At 39.9% G+C, this 13595-nt stretch overlaps 1 protein-coding gene across 1 annotated transcript in view; it reads right to left on the bottom strand.

Moving 5' to 3' along the window:
• Positions 1-13595, bottom strand: part of CACNA2D3 (calcium voltage-gated channel auxiliary subunit alpha2delta 3) — an 858873-nt gene that overhangs the window by 601888 nt on the left and 243390 nt on the right. The window contains exon 4 of the mRNA XM_059389977.1: positions 11730-11789. Coding sequence (XP_059245960.1) covers positions 11730-11789 — 60 coding nt within the window. The remainder of the gene's footprint in view (positions 1-11729; positions 11790-13595) is intronic.

Here is a 13595-nt window from a genome sequence, read left to right as displayed (position 1 = left end):
TATGTAACCCAACCCTGTTTACATTTTGAAAGGTCACACTTGTTACTATAGAGAAGACAGATCTAATTTCCAACTGAGGAAGGGTCTCCCTTATGTTTATGATTCTAATAATATCAGTAAAGCTATGTGTAATCATTTTTATGAAGTCCTTGTATTTTATTAAGAGATTTTTTTTTTTCAGGGCACCTGGTTGGCGCAGTCAGTAGAGCATGCAACTCTTCTTGATCACTGGGTTGTGGGTTCAAGCCCCATGTTGACTGTAGAGATTACTTAAAAATAAAATAGGTAAACCACTGCCTTTGGCTCAGGTCATGATCCAAGAGTCCTGGGATCAAGTGCCACCTTAGGCTCCTTGTCCAGTGGGAAGCCTGCTTCTCTCTCTGCCTCTGCCTCCCTCTCTGCCTACTTGTGCCCTCTCTCTCTGACAAATATATAAATAAAATCTTTTTTAAGAAGAGTTTTTCATTTCATGGGTTTCTGGGTCAGAATTTACCACTTTAAAGAATTTCTTCTTGAAGAATTTGATAGATCTTTTCAATAACCCATGATAACTATCATCTTAAATTTCTTGCTTTACAAGATTTTGTCCAGTGTAAATTAAGGTTCATATTACAACTTGTGGCTCCATGACCCAACATAAGTTATTGGTCTTTGAAGCCATCAGACTTGGGTATGAATTCTGACTCATCCACCCACTGCTGTAAAACCTTGGGCACATAACGGGGTCTCTCAATCTTGTTTCTCCATGTGTCAAACAGAGATAATAACAGTATCTATTTCATAGGATCATGAAGAGGAAATAAATGAAATAATGTCTGTTAAGTGTTTAAGCCACTGCCTGCACTTAATACATTATTTTATTTTATTTTATTTTTTATAAACATAAACATATAATATATTTTTATCCCCAGGGGTACATGTCTGTGAATCGCCAGGTTTACACACTTCACAGCACTCACCATAGTACATACCCTCCCCAATATCCATAATCCCACCCCCCTCTCCCAACCCCCCTCCCCCCAGCAACCCTCAGTTTGTTTTGTGAGATTAAGAGTCACTTATGGTTTGTCTCCCTCCCAATCCCATTTTGTTTCATTTATTCTTCTACCCCCTTAACCCATGTTGCATCTCCACTTCCTCATATCAGGGAGATCATATGGTAGTTGTCTTTCTCTGCTTGACTTATTTCGCTAAGCATAATACCCTCTAGTTCATCCACATCGTTGCACTTAATACATTTTTTATAAGGGTGCCTATTATTCTTATCATTGTTACTCTAGTCTATTCATATTAATTAATCAACAAAGAGAAATATCCTAAAATTGTTAGTCATGAAAGAAGTTCTAATGTGAAGAATTAGGATTACCATACCAAAGACATGTTGTAGGCATTATAAACATCTACATCACAAACTAACCTCAAACTATGAAAGATGAGGATTAATTCAGCTGAGTACATATTAGGTGCTTTTTGAATAGGCTTAAGTGAGAACAGAAAATTTCTGTTGAGTTGTCTACTTTGTGGATTGCCAGCAAGTTCAAGTTTTACTCAAAAAAAAAAAAAAAAAAATCAATAGCAGTTGCCAAATCCCTGGACCACAACGATACTTGGTGAAAAATCAGCAACTTAAGGACACTGCCACTGCTGCCAAACAATTTTCTAGAGAAAGATTCAAGGTTAATTTCAGGGGTCTGCCAATGGCCTCTGCAGTTAGCTCTCTTCACAAAAGACATTATGGTTTCTAAAATGTACTGTGGGAACTCTGAATATTACAATTAAAGAACCACTAAGGGTTTACCTAACATTACTGTAGATATTCCACGGTGGTCCTGGTGTCCCAAAATGCCCCTGTTAGCCAAAATGGCTGATGTCCAAAACACCACAAGCACACTGTGTATATGAAAACAATAAAACTAAATTTTAAAAGTATTTGTAAATTGGAACATTCAATAAAGTTTAAACTGGTAATGTTTCATTGTGTTTAAAATATATTATTTAAAACAAATGTGTTTTAAACAAATATTTATTTTAAATAAGTATTCCCAGCTTTGAGAAAGCCTGATTGGGAAAACCCAGAAGTTAAAAGAATCACAAAATAGCCAATAAGTTTGTTAAGAAAGAAAATGCTCCCAAAAGCAGTAACTCAGACTTCTACAACAACTATTAGCTACAAATTGAAATATACATGGTCATGATGAAAAAAATATATATATAGTAGCAAGAAAACTAGGACAGTGAGGAAAACACATAGGCATTTTACCAAATTGCATTTGTTAATGAAATTATATACAAGATCCAGAGTTTCTAAACACAAAAGTAGCATAGAAAAAAGTTCATTAATATGTAAATGTTGTACAGACACATAAAAAATAACTTTGAAAGGAGCAAATAATATAATTTTCCCCCTCTGATCTATAAAGTAAGATGACTGGTCAAATAAAACCAAACCAATTATTCTCGCTATTGAGTTGCATTTTTTGTCCAAATTTGTTAATATTAATCCCTTTATTGGGATTTAGAATACATGATGGTACTAATATAACTAAGCTGTAGAAATGATAACTTTTTAAGAAATAGTGTTTGCATTTTAACAAAAATGCACTTTTCTTTTTCTTTCAGCCAGAAAATGGCCCTGTTTGGTACTTTTGGAACAAAGAAGTCAATATTTATGTAATGTTAGAATGCAGAATATCAAAACACTGGAGGATATCCTGCTATATATGATGTATCATTTCTGTCTCTTCATGCCATAAGTAAGTGTTTCCAACTACCAATTAATCAAATTCAATAAACTTGGTATTTTTAGAACACCTAGCACATGGATGGAACTATATTAAAATATAATGAAGAAATTTATAAAAATCAGTCAAAGCTATGATTATGATGCCCATCATACAAGAAAAAATTACTAGACACATGAATAAGGGAAAGAAAAGTCACTTCAAAATAAAAAAGGAGTCAACAGACACAGAAATGACCCAGTGCTGGAATTATCAGAGAAGAAATTTTAAAATTTTGTAGCTGTGTTCAAGGACTTAAATAAAACAACCATATGACTATAATCAGTTCACAGACAAGGAATTTCAGCCAGAAATAGAAACTATAAAAAAGATTTAATGAAAATCCTCAAACTAAAAGTGCAATATATAAAATAAAACATTCACTGAATGAATTTAACAGAAGAAGAACAGGTCAGTAAACCTGGAGACTAATTAACAGGATGTAGGTTGGAAACAAACAAAACAGAGCCACAGGGACCTGTGGGACAAGGTGAAGCTGTCTAACATAGGTGTGACTTAAATTTCTAGAAGGAATTTTTAAAAGAATGGGGCAATAAAATTCTTAAGAAATCATTGTTAAATTTTTTTATTTATTCATTTATTTAATTTATTTTATTTTATTTTACTTTTTCAGTGTTCCAAGATACATTGTTTATGCACCACACCTAGTGCTCCATGCAATACGTGCCCTCCTTAATATCCACCACTAGGCCATCCCAAACCCCTACCCCCCTCCCCTCCAAAGCCCTCTGTTTGTTACTCAGAGTCCACCATCTCTCATGGTTCATCTCCCCCTCTGATTTCCTCCAACTCCCTTCTCCTCTCCTTCTCCCAATGTCCTCCATGTTATTCCTTATGTTCCACAAGTAAGTAAAACCATATGATTCATTTATTTTAGAGACAGAGAGCATGCATGTGAGCAGGAGACGGGTAGAGGGAGAGAGCAAACCCTCCAGTGGACTCCACCTTGAGTGTGGGACCCAACACTTAATCAACTGAGCCACCCAGGCTCCCCACTGTCAAAACATTTCCAAATATGTTAAGAATATTCAACAGTCTCAGCAACCTCCAAGTAGAATATAAAGAAAATCACATCTAGAAATACCCTTTACTTATCACACTATATAGTATACTGAAAATCAGAGATAAGGAGAAAAGTCATAAAAGTAGCAAAGAAAGAATGACTTACTGTATACAGAGGAATAAAGATAAAAATGATGGCTGACATCTCATCAGAAACATTAAAGATCAGTAGAGAATGGGATTATATCTTCCAAGTGCTAAAAAAAAATCATAAACTGTCAAGTAAAAATTCTATAACCAGCAAAATTACCCTTCGAAAATGAAGGTGAAATAAAGATATTTTTAGGTAAACAAAAGCTGAGAGAAGTTGTGGTTCCCACACGTGCAATGTAAAAATATAATAGTAAAATAAATAAAAATGCTAAGAGAGGTTCTTCAGGCTGAAGAGAAACGGTAACAGATGGAAACTTAAATCCATAGGAAGGGATGAAGAGCGCCAGAAATAGCAAATGTGTGGGTAAAATATATTGCTATTTTTTTCCTATTTAATTTCTTAGAAAACTGCTGATTAAACCAAACATAAAGCCGAATAAAAATAACGCTTTTATGTTATTTATAACATGTACGGAAGTACAATATACCATAATACCACAAAGGATGGTGGTAGGTAGAATTACACCGTTGAAAAGTTTTTGTTCCACACGAAGTGGTACTTCATACACTAAATTAAGTCTAGATACACTGTACACTTAAGTTAAGTATGCTCACTGTAATCTTTAAAGCAACAACTTAAAAAATATACTTTAAAAGGCAGATTAGAACTTCCTGGGGGCAGGGGTCACATCTCAGTTTGTGGAAGTCCCACAACCCAGAACAGTGCTTAATATATACTGAGAACATTCTAGAACAGAGCCTAACATGTACTGAGTCCTGGATAAATGTTAAATTAAGCAATACATAGACATATGTGGATAAAATTAACAGCATAGAAAATGGCGAGCATCAGAAAAGAAGCAGAAAGAAAATGTCATTAGAGTTTAGAGGTGAGAAAAATTATTATATGGAAAGAAGATAAAAGTTTTGCACTTATGGGAAATAAAGATATTATGGGTTCTCTGTGTCTGGGGTCATTTCTTCTAGCGGTGGTGGCGGTGAACTCTAGACTCTCTACTCTGCCAAGGCTCACTACTGGGGGCTTTGCCCCAAGGTGCCTTGAACTCCCAGGTTCTGCTAGTTGTACATCATGATAATGCCCTGTCCCTCTCGGTCATGTCGTTGATCATGATTGAAATGTAATAATTATTTACTTCACTGTGGCTTTAATATCCATCACTACTGTTAGATGGTGCATATTATGAGAAAAGACAGCATCCGCTGAGCTCACGGTCATACCCACAACAGACACTGGACACAGAGGAGGTTAAGCACAACTACATGTTGCATGGCCGCTGCACTTGGGAAATGGATGAAATCTTAGAAACTGTCTAGATGCTACAAGTGCATTATTTCATGGAGGAGCAAAGAGACCACAGTAGCAGATCTCTGAAACACATAAATGGTCCAGGTAGATGGGATCTACTGGAACCCACATTTCCAGACTTCTAGACCAAGGCTCTCTGGGTTGGGTCAAGTAGAGGTTCCATCTGCCACCCCTTCTTAAACTTTCACATGACCAACAGTCAGGGTCCTGTGTCTCACAGGGGACCACCAGACAACTCATTAACACAAAGCCCAGTCCTGCATGGACCTTATGAAAAGCTGTTAACATTCCAACCAAATGAACAAAAATAATAGTGTGTGTACACAGAGAGTGTTTATGTGGCAACTGAGAAATGGCTTTCATTTTTAAATGTGCATGCACAGAGATTCTGGGGGAACATTTACATGTCAGTCTTGTGCATATATGACCTGTGGTGCCTAACTAAGAAATATCCAAATGTAATATCTTAAAATTCAGAGGACTAACGTGACTACCCCCCATCACCACGCTGATAAAAAGGGAAAAAATGGGCATGGTCTCATAAGTTAGATCAGAAAGGGGGGTGTTACTTTAATAGAAAAAGTGCAAACCTCCTTCTCTTGTCATTTAATTTCTTGTAGATGTGACCCCTGTGTTTCTTGATAATGCACAAAAAGCAGATTCACTACCTCTAGGAAAAGCATCATTTCTAATTCTGGGGACGGGGTCTTCTGTGCTCTGCTCCTCCCTCCAAGGAGCTCGATGCCTCACTGAGGCAGAGGGGACAAGGATGAATTGGAGCTTGACAGGAGGGCATGAAAAACCTTGTGAGGATCGTGATTTCCTCTGCTCAGAAAGAACTTCTACTAAACCCATGCTATGGTTATACCCAGAACATGCGGGTTTCCCCAGGGCAAAGCCTCACTGACCAGCCGGAAGGTGTTGTCAGGGAAAAGGACAGCTCTGCTCTCCTGCTCTCTGCTCCGCTGCCCTTTCTCAGCCTTTCCGGGAAAGACTTTCTTCTCCCCGTGAATGCTGATACAGGCTCCTACGGTGGCGGACCCTGGAGCTCCTGAGCCAGCCCCTCCCTTCACCAGGGACCCCCTGAGCAAGGACCTTCCCGCTCTAACAGGTCTGGCCAGGAGACAGCGGTGGGAGGCTGCCCCCGGGAGGGGGGTGTATCACCACGTGGAGATTCCCCATCATGGTGTCAGACTCCTTCCCTCCAAACGCCCGACCCCAACATTGCAGTTAGGCCACTGCATTTGCAAGGTAGGTCTGTGACTTGGGGATGACCAGGAGGGGACGTTCGAGACACTCCATTCCCCATTTCCTCCCCACTCACACTTTTGTTATCCCTCTGCATGTCCCCAGGCTTTTTATTTTCCTATTACTTACAAAATAACAAAGAAAAATTATTATAGAAAACTTTGCAATTGCAAAGGCTTCTGTAGGCTACACAATTCAAAACCACGTTTGTTTGTTTGTTTGTTTGTTTTTCTGCTGTGCACCAGCTCTGTGCAATTGGCACTTACTGGAGACAGCTTTCAAAGAAAATATGTTTGCGGTTCAAAGATAAGCAGGTTTTTAGTAAACTGTCAAAAGGACTTTTTTTTCATCTTCTTCACTGCCAATGGAAAAACCCAAAAAGAAGGAGTATGTAAGAAGGGGAAAGCATTCTCTCCAAGTTATGCTACACGTGTAGACCTAGTTTTCTGGAAATTCATCAATGGATAGGATAATCGGGGCCAGCGTCTGCTCCCACCACTCCAGCCTTACCTCTCGTTGGGTTGAATGAGGGCAAAACACCAAAGTAATCGTACATTATAATCAAGACACAGGTTTTTTTTTTTCAATTGTTATTATTATAATTATCCATCTCATATGAGCTTTACATTAAAAAAAACCCTATGTTAATTCAAAGCACAGAATAAAAAACCTTTAATAAGGGGCTGTTCTGTTCAGTTATAACTATAAATTGCCCAAATGGAGAGATATCAGAGGGTAAAGAACAAAACCAAGAGAAGACCCATCTTGGGACCCTCAGGCCACCCGTGGAGAGGGACAAGTCAGAGAGAAGGCTGAACTGACCCTCGTGCTAACAATAAAGTTTTCCGGCCAACAAAGAGGACCAGGCAGTTCCGGTTTCCATGGAAGGTGCTGTATGGTGGGCTGATTACGTGGGTTACCCTTCCAAGGCTGGATTCTGCTTGTTGCCCCCATATAGTATTTATTCAGAATAAGCTAATACCGTGTCAGAGGATCTTACAAAGGGGACTGCTGATATCAAGGCCAGAAGCCCATGAGAAAAACATCAACCTCTAAAGAGACTGTAAGACAACATTTAAATGAAAAATAAAATCCTGCCCATCAAGGAGGCATAACTTTCTTCCCACAACTCTTGATGATTCTACCAATGAGAAGCAAATCCTTCATTTTCAAAGCACTGATGCAGACTCCAATCTAAATGGAAAGAGGCAGACCCATCATTTCTTTTCTATTTTGGGGACAGGGGTCTAAGACTCGAAGCTAAAAAGTTCAGGAAATTTTATAAAAGCACCATTCTGTTTTGTTTGTTTGTTTGTTTCTGTACGGAAACAGACTCCCAGATCTCTCAGAACTAATAGCACAGGGACACCCTCCACATTAGCTTCCTACAAGCAGATGGTAGTCTGAAATTTTTTTGATAAAAACAATCCACTGGCAGGGGTTGTCAAGAGGTCAGTGGAACCCAGATTAACAATTGATCAGCTCTAATGGACTGTGGTAGCAATAAACCCAGAGCCCGTGCGCAGACCTGCTATCCCAGTGACAGCGATGGGGCCGACATCCAAGCTGTTAAGACTTGCATTTAATAGCATTGAAGCTTTGCGGCTTCAAAACCTTCATTGAAGAAGACCTGCGTTCTTCCATGCACATTCATTTTCTCAAAGCCTTCTCTTTCACAGGTTCTCACAAAAACACACATGGTTTACTCTGATCCAAAGAAGACTTTGCCAAGGTCTGAGGTCCAGGTAGTAAATGACCCTCTGTAATATTGACAGATTATTTCAACCTCTACTCTCATGCAGACCATAGCTATAGCCCCTGATATAAACTGGGCTCCCCTTCTTTGTGCCCAAGAGAACTAATTTTCTCAGTCTCTCTCTCTGTCGGTCTCTGTCTGTCTCTCTCCTTTGGAGAGAGATGCTAATGCTGCATTTACGCCTATAACACCACATTTGACAAGGGAATCAGCTGCACTACACCAGAGTTCCACTGAAAGCTTCAATAATAGGAAATCAGAACACTCTTGAAAGTAACACTCACTTCTTAGGGACAAAAAAGGATGGTCCTAGGTTAGCTGAGTTAAATCACAGAACATTTGTCCTCTGCTGAAGAATAAATAATCCCCTCGGGTCATTACATCATTACCTCCCTTGCCCATTCATGTTTTGTAGACAACTGATCTCAGAATAAAATTGACTAGATGAGCTCTAAACACCACCAGATTTTTCCAATAATCTTTTTCACTCTCCTATAAACTCACTGCTTCCTGTTGGACCAGTGGATGCAAATACTTGGTCCAGAAAAATCCAAGAACAAGGACAGTCTCTCCCATATAAGTATAATATAAGGAAATCAGGAAATTCAACATGAATCCATCATTATTATCTAAAGCAGAGTCCATTTTCAAATCTTAGCTTCTGGTTCTGGATCGGTCACATTTCACTGTTACACATCTCTTGCATTCTGTAGTCTACAACAGGTCCTCAATGTTTCTTTCTCTTTCTTGACCTTGGAAGGTTTGAAGAGGAGTCCAGCCAGTTACTCTGTAGAAAATTCCTCAATCCAGATTTGTCTGATTTCTTTTTAAGATTTTATTTATTTATTTGACAGACAGAGATCACAAGTAGGCAGAGAGCCAGGCAGAGAGAGGGAGAAGGAGGCTCCCCAATGAGCAGAGAGCCCGATGCGGGACTCGATCCCAAGACCCTGAGATCATGACCTGAGCTGAAGGCTGAGGCTTAACCCACTGAGCCACCCAGGTGCCCCTTGTCTGATGTTTTATCATGATTAAATTCAGGCTACACATTCTGGGCAAGAATTCTACATCAGGATGCTGTCCTAAAGCTCAACACACATCCGGAGGCACTTGATGTCCCCTTGTCTCATCACCGGTGACACTAACTTTGATTACCTTTTTCAAGTGGCATCTGCCAGGTTTCTCCCATGGTAAAGTTGCTACATTCCCCTTTGTAATTAATAAGTAACTTGTGGACAGATACTTTGAAACTATCAATGTTCAACGAATTCTTTCCTACTAGTTTTAGTATCCACTGAAGATTCTTGCCTGAATTATTACCCTAATCTTCTATCTCCACCATCTCTCCTGTATTTATTAATTGACATTCTACTGTAAGAGCTTTCCCTATTCTTTGTCATTAAAAAAAAAAATAGGCTCCATGCCCAGCCTGGAGCCCAATGTGGGGTTTGAATTCCAACCCTGAGATCAAGACCTGAGCTGAGAGATCTAGAGTCGGACACTTAACTGACTGAGCCACCAAGGTGCCCTGAGCTTTCCCTTCTTATTTATGTATAAACTTATTTATCATCTATGTCTATTTATTTGTATCTTATTTGAGTGGACCCTTAGAACTAGAGGGATTCTTATTTTACTCAACATTATAATCTCATTTGAGTTTCTCTGAGTTGGGTTATGGTAATTTACAACAAGAATATTCCACCAGGAGAAGGAGAATGTTTCTCTTGGCAACACATTCAAGAGGTCCTTACAACCCTCATAGTCACAAAGTTGCTTCCTGATGCTTCTCTGTCCCACTCTAAGAACTCCAAACTCTCTGAAGAGGAGGCACACTCAAAATAAGGCCAGCACAGGGCCCCTGGATCTTCCTACAGTCACCAAGTAGACCTGGCTGGGGGCAGCAAGGTGCTTCTTCAGCTGACTCCTCTGCCCCTTCTCCTGTGCTTTTGTTCAAAGAGCTGGGCTGGCCTCCCTGCCCCTCTCCTGATGTTACCAATAGTCCCTGGCACTTCTCCACCCACCCCTACCCCCAGAACCTCTTGTGCTTGGCTACAGTCCTGGTTCTCTTTGCTTCATATGTTGGTGTTTATGCCTAAAAAGGACCACCAAATGGTGGGTTTGACAGTTTCTCTTCCCTCTCTTCCCTCTCTGCATCCTTCTGCACATAGCTCAATTTCAGAAGACTGAACTACATCAACCCCACCAGTAGTTGGCTTCAGCCAATGGTGGGTACCAGCAAGATATCAGAAGGCTAGACACCATTATCAGGATATTATCCCCCTAAATTTCATCTTTCTAGTTCACCAGGATTGGCTGTGCATCTCTATCAAATACCCTTTCCAGATAGCAACTCTACCTTGGTTCTGGAAACCACTCCTTCCTCTTGATCCTCAGGCCAGGAGTGTGGTTTGCCCTGGGTTAACACCATCACTTGTTGGTTTCTGGGTGTTTCCTCTAACCATACCTTCATAAATACTCCTTTTATTAGACTTTCTTCAATTACCCCCATTTGGGTGAGCATTCTTTTACCCATAAGGCAAAAAATATAGATGGGGAGGGATGAGAAGAGGTTCATCCATGGAATGAAGACACCAAAGGCTATTTTTGTAACACCACCTTCTCTGTGCTTGCATATTTATGTCTGCCTTTATCATTTCCAATAAATGAAAACACAGCAAAATAAACACTACTTCCTAACTGTAACCACATGCCACTAGAAGAGATACATTCTAGCAAAGCACAGACTTAAAGATTAAGATTCACTCCTTCTGTTTACCTAGCAGTGAGGAAACACCACAGAACTCAAAATGAGAATACAGATAAGATTTCCTTCAAGAGGAAGAGGAACTCAAAAGAACCTCCAAGTATTATTCGATTCATTTGTTACCTTTTAAAATGTTTTCTATGCACATGGCAACATCAAAATCCTTCTTAGCCGAACACAGGTATGCCACAGCCGGATAAAAGATCTACTGCAGAAGTTTATTAAGTAGATGCTCTAACCCCATTTCAGTGAATGCTTTAATTTTTAGACACAATTAACAGTCAATTCAAGATTACATCCATCACAATTTTGCTTTCAGTCAGGGAAGCGGGATTTACACATATTCTGCTGTCTATCTTATCAATATGCCATTAGGAGTCCTGATGACTATTGTTAGTTGACTGGTTACGTCCTCCAGAACTGGGGAGGAGTTCATCCAGATCTGGTTCTAAGCTTGTGCATGAGCGGGTGTCGTTACCAACTATAATAGTCATGGTGGAAACGGTTGGGGATCACCACCCTGCCTCATCAAGAAATAGGCACATTTATTCCAACTCTGTTCCACCCTCCTGAAAGCCTCTCTCTCCCAGGTACTGAAAGCAGGTGTTTCCAGCACACTTCATGTTTCTCGTTCGGCAGCCAACACATGAAAAATTTAACTCAACCAGAATCGGTTACCTGCAAGTCTGCGTCAAATTCATGTTTCAGGTGTGCCTCTTCTGCAGCCTCCACAAGACGCTGAAAAGAGAGAAGGCAACATGGAAGATCAGTACTGTGACCTGGACCCCCTGCCAACAATGTGAAAAGATGGATTATTTCTCCATTGCCCCAAGATGACAGACTGTGTCACGGCACGCGCACGGTGACTTGGAGCCTTTGTGCCCACAAAACTGAGAAGAGCAACATCAGTGTCCAAATCTGGTTTTTGCCTTCATCGTTGAACCAACGTTTTTCCAGCATGGTATGTGTGTATACATGTGCACAAATTCTGCATCCATTTTCATAGCAATTTGTAACAATTCAAAGACACTGGCCCTCGAGGCCCCATATGTGGATGCTGAAATCAACCTAGAAGAGTGTCTTCTCTAGGTACAGAAGGCTCTCGGTCAGGATTCATTAAATTAAGCCCAACACTAAGTGGGCTAACTTTCTTCCCCTTTGGTTTGGGAAACACTGCTTGTGTGAATTCCCTCAATCATTCAAAGCAGTTCTTTCTGCATCCAGTTCTAGGGTATAATTATGAGCCGACAATTATTTGAATTGATGGCACCTCAATGCCATTTGACAATCTGCATTCCAATAAGAAAATTGCTGAAATTAAATCAATAAGCAGTACCCATAAATACACAACTCTTGTTATTCTTCTTAGCCAAATAAATTCAACCAATCCATATTCTTATGAAAGCACTTTCATAAAATTCCATTTAAAGGCCATTAGTCACCTGTCGAAATCATTTTTACTTTGATTTGAATTTGCCAACATTAAGTTGAAAACATAGGCTAGAGAATACGGAAGAAAACGCATTTAGTGAGATAATAGCTTACTGAAATTTCATCGAACTAAAAGCAAAACCATCAGATCCAGGTAAAAATTCAGCCGTTTCTATTTTTCTCCTGGTTACTCTTGTAGCCTAGGCTATCTTTAACTTGTTTTTAATTGACATAATACAGACCCGAGTTTAATCTAAGGCCATGTTTGAAACATGATGACATAGGTACTCATCATCTCTAAATGATTACAAATCAACAGACAAATGTTCCATGAATAATTACTAAATTGGAGATGGGAATGGAGAGGTTGGAATATATGTGGGTAACATTAATACACCAATACAGACCATTAAATTTTCTCTCTCCATAGAACATACAGAGAAAGAGAGAGGCCAGCCAGGACAGTGCTGCCCGCAGACAGGAATCAGGGATTCCCACACTTCCTTCAGGTGGTCCGGAAGAGATTTTCCCTTCTCTGGTCAATCAAAGAACAGACCCCAGGAGAACATTACAGGTTCGGAGCCAGAAGACCCAGTTCTAATTCTAGCCTAGATGCAACCCACTACATCTTAGGCAAGCCCCTTCCCCTCTCAGGCCTCAGTTTCTTCATCTGAAACCCCTGAAACAGTGACCCTAGAGTAGTGCTTCTCTGAGGGCTGTCCCCTTCCAGAAGCAGTGGTTTCATCTGTGAACATGTTGCAAATGAGTGTTCTCAAGCCCCATCCCATCTTACAGAATCAGAAGCGCTTGCAGTGGGCCCAGCCATCTGCTCTAACAAGCCCTCCAGGGAATTCAGAAGCCACTAAAGTTTGAGAACCAGTGACAAAAAACAGCAGCCCTCATCCTAGAGCTGAACTCATCCCTGCTGCTTTGATTAATGATATCCCCCAGCCCTCCAAGGCTTTTCAACTTTCATTCGTCTTTTTAAAATCTGTGTATATAAGTATCTTCACTAGAAGACATTATATGCTTTCTAGAAGAGAAGCATACCATGGAGAGGATGAGAAACAGGGAAAAGGAAAAATAAGGAGACACACTCTATGTAGATTGGAC

The sequence above is a fragment of the Mustela nigripes genome, chromosome 2 (assembly GCF_022355385.1).
Source record: "Mustela nigripes isolate SB6536 chromosome 2, MUSNIG.SB6536, whole genome shotgun sequence".
In the NCBI taxonomy this organism is placed as follows: domain Eukaryota; kingdom Metazoa; phylum Chordata; class Mammalia; order Carnivora; family Mustelidae; genus Mustela; species Mustela nigripes.
The sequence above is the reverse complement of the archived record's forward strand: the minus strand, read 5'-3'. Positions and strand labels throughout refer to the sequence as shown.